This window comes from Ciona intestinalis, unplaced genomic scaffold, assembly GCF_000224145.3.
Source record: "Ciona intestinalis unplaced genomic scaffold, KH HT000741.1, whole genome shotgun sequence".
Taxonomy (NCBI): domain Eukaryota; kingdom Metazoa; phylum Chordata; class Ascidiacea; order Phlebobranchia; family Cionidae; genus Ciona; species Ciona intestinalis.
The window spans coordinates 2137-5436 of NW_004191062.1; the positions used below are offsets into that span (position 1 = coordinate 2137).

The following is a 3300-nucleotide window of genomic DNA, read 5'->3' on the forward strand; positions in this document are numbered from 1 at the left end:
TCCTCAGCATCCCAGGACTCTTTGTTGGGGAGCAGAGTCCTCAGCATCCCAGGGACTCTTTGTTGGGAGCAGAGTCCTCAGCATCCCAGGGACTCTTTGTTGGAAGCAGAGTCCGCGGCATCCCAGGACTCTTTGTTGGGAGCAGAGTCCGCAGCCTCCCAGGGACTCTTTGTTAGGAGCAGAGTCCGCAGCATCCCAGGGACTCTTCGTTGGGAGCAGAGTCCTCAGCATCCCAGGGACTCTTTGTTGGGAGCAGAGTCCTCAGCATCCCAGGGACTCTTTGTTGGGAGCAGAGTCCTCAGCATCCCAGGGACTCTTTGTTGGAAGCAGAGTCCGCGGCATCCCAGGACTCTTTGTTGGGAGCAGAGTCCGCAGCCTCCCAGGGACTCTTTGTTAGGAGCAGAGTCCGCAGCATCCCAGGGACTCTTCGTTGGGAGCAGAGTCCTCAGCATCCCAGGGACTCTTCGTTGGGAGCAGAGTCCTCAGCATCCCAGGACTCTTTGTTGGGAGCAGAGTCCTCAGCATCCCAGGGACTCTTTGTTGGAAGCAGAGTCCGCGGCATCCCAGGACTCTTTGTTGGGAGCAGAGTCCGCAGCCTCCCAGGGACTCTTTGTTAGGAGCAGAGTCCGCAGCATCCCAGGGACTCTTCGTTGGGAGCAGAGTCCTCAGCATCCCAGGGACTCTTCGTTGGGAGCAGAGTCCTCAGCATCCCAGGACTCTTTGTTGGGAGCAGAGTCCGCAGCATCCCAGGGACTCTTCGTTGGGAGCAGAGTCCTCAGCATCCCAGGGACTCTTTGCTGGGAGAGGAGTCCGCAGCATCCCAGGCCTCTTTGTTGGGAGCAGAGTCCATAGCATCCCAGGGACTCTTCTTTGGGACCAGAGTCCGCAACATCCAGCACAAAATTTAACCATATTTTCCAAAGTATTTTTTATTTTTCCTGTTTTAATTACAAATATAATGAATTATCGGTTTACCTTTTTAAGTCTAAAATTATTAATAACAAATATTCAATACTCAAATTTGCAATTTCTTCTTTTAATCAGTTCATGATTTCTGCAATTCGACCACAAGAGGCACTGCTGAGCTTCACCCATTTAATTTCGTCCTGACGGAATGTGAAATATTTTCTTGAAAAACCTTCTTTGTTGCTTCACAATGCTTTATTATCTTTGCCACAATCTAACAAAGCCATTGTGTGTTGTTGACCTTTACTGCTGTATCCGGCGATCCAGGTGTTATTTAAACACTGGTGCGAATCTTGCGGTCTCAGTAAAAGGTTCCTAGACTTTGTGGAACCACTGGGTTAAACTTCGTTCAACTATTACACAAACACCGAGAGTGTTGAGGTAGTTTAAGCAATAGAGATGCATTCCACATATAAATGTAGTTTGCTTTATCCTCGCGTGGTCGGAAAACGACAGGGTATAACACCTGGTGCCAGCTTACGAGTTACCATGTATGTTACTTTGTGGGCGATGTCGGTGGGTTTATACACACTAAATAGATACATATTAACAACCTCAACAACAACTACCTTCTATTTTCTTCTTTAAAAAGTTCAATTGACATCAAATATTTCTTGTGCTCGATGTCTACAATGCTAGCGAACTGAAATCCCTGGAAATATGAATTTGTTTTTAAACAATAAATAAATTTGTTATAATATTACTTGTAGTAAGAACAAAGAAATAGCTACTGTTAAATTAAAATATGTAGATTGCTAAATCGATAATTTGATGTTAAAATCTTTTTATTCAATAAACGCTATTTCTATAATTGAGTGTCTATAAACTGCCTCAGTGGGGTCTAGATGGTAGCACCCTGGGTGTTGGGAGTAATAGACCTACATCCCAGGTCTCAGGTGTGTCTCACTGAAGACCTCACCCTCATAGAATGGGATCTCTATTATTGAGTGTCTATAAACTGCCTCAGTGGTGTCTATACACTAAATTCTAAAACCAAGGTAAGTTGAAATAGACCAGTATATACACCACAGAAGAACAAACAGAATTAACAGAACTTTAGTTTTAATTAATTACCGGGTTCTTATTGGAGAAAGGTGGAACATATTTGGCAGTTTGTGGAAGTGGGGGTTTAGGTGTAGCTTTGTTAATATGAGTGTTGCTAAGCATTTGTGCAACATTATCAGGTGTGGCTGCATCTGTAATGCAAAGGCCTTGAAATTATTGCTAGTTAATTTTATTGGAAACAAAATCTTACGCAAACAAAATAAAATTGATCTTTTTATCGCCTTCGTTTCGTTTTGTTAAGGTGGGAATAAAAATTTTATTATTTTACAATCTATGGAAATTGAACAAATAAAGACAAAGTTTTAGGTAAACAAAAAGAAATTGTATTTTTTATCACTTTCGTTTTTACGTTGGGAATAAAATTCTTTTTTTTACAATTTATTAAAACAGTATAAAAATCCCTAAAGTTGCAATTATGTTGCAACCTGCATAATACATTTATTGTCACATGAGCAAATACTATGTGTTAATACTTAGAAACTAACGGAAAATGGGAACAAACCCAGTGTGGCAGGGTGGGCAGGCCACTTATAAACTTTCTGTACTACATTAATCAGTAAACAATTAGGCCAGAGTTGGCCCATTACCCCAACACCTAGGGATTTAGGCCAGAGTTGGCCATTACCCCAACACCTAGGAATTTAGACCATAGTTGGCCTATTATCCTTTTATAAACAAAATTGTACCTGCTGCCTGTGGTTGATGCATTGCTCTATCGGAGCCTACGTTAACCAATTGTCTTGGTGGAGCTGCAGCCTGAGATAAAAAAAGTTAAATATTGGTTAATTATACATTTTATTTCTATTCAATATATGTTGAGAAATGTTGGGTGAGCAACCTAGAGTTTAAGCCAGAGTTGTTCCTATACCCCAACATTGTATATACGCATTCTATTCTATATGGGTGAGGTTTTACTGTGAGGCACGCCATGGAACCTGGGATTTAGGACAGAGTTGGCCCATTACTCCAACATTGTATATGCACATTCTATTCTATATGTGTGAGGTCCTACAATGAGGCATGCCATGGGACTTGGGGTTTAGGCCAGAGTTGGTCCATCACCCAACACCCAAGGTGCTCTGCATGGACCTCACCAGATGTTGAAGCCTGTCGTTTCCCTAGTAGACGACATGGGCTTTAATGGTAATGAATGGGAGATCTTCATGTTAATTACATTTTACACTTTAATTAAAAACTNTGAAAAGGCCAAAAATATCAGAGAAAAAAATGACAACATAGAAAAGAAAATTATAAAAAAAGATGACATCA

The 3300-nt window shown here is 41.6% G+C and overlaps 1 protein-coding gene across 1 annotated transcript in view; it reads right to left on the reverse strand.

Annotated features, from left to right (window-relative positions):
- LOC100179126 (baculoviral IAP repeat-containing protein 3-like) overlaps positions 1-2815 on the reverse strand; it is a 4946-nt gene extending 2131 nt beyond the window's left edge. The window contains exons 1-3 of the mRNA XM_002127116.4: positions 2718-2815; positions 2041-2162; positions 1536-1618 (exon numbers count right to left, since the gene is read on the reverse strand). Of these exons, the coding sequence (XP_002127152.4) occupies positions 1536-1618; positions 2041-2162; positions 2718-2739 (227 nt within the window). The 5' untranslated portion in view covers positions 2740-2815. The remainder of the gene's footprint in view (positions 1-1535; positions 1619-2040; positions 2163-2717) is intronic.
- Positions 2816-3300: the final 485 nt, after the last annotated feature.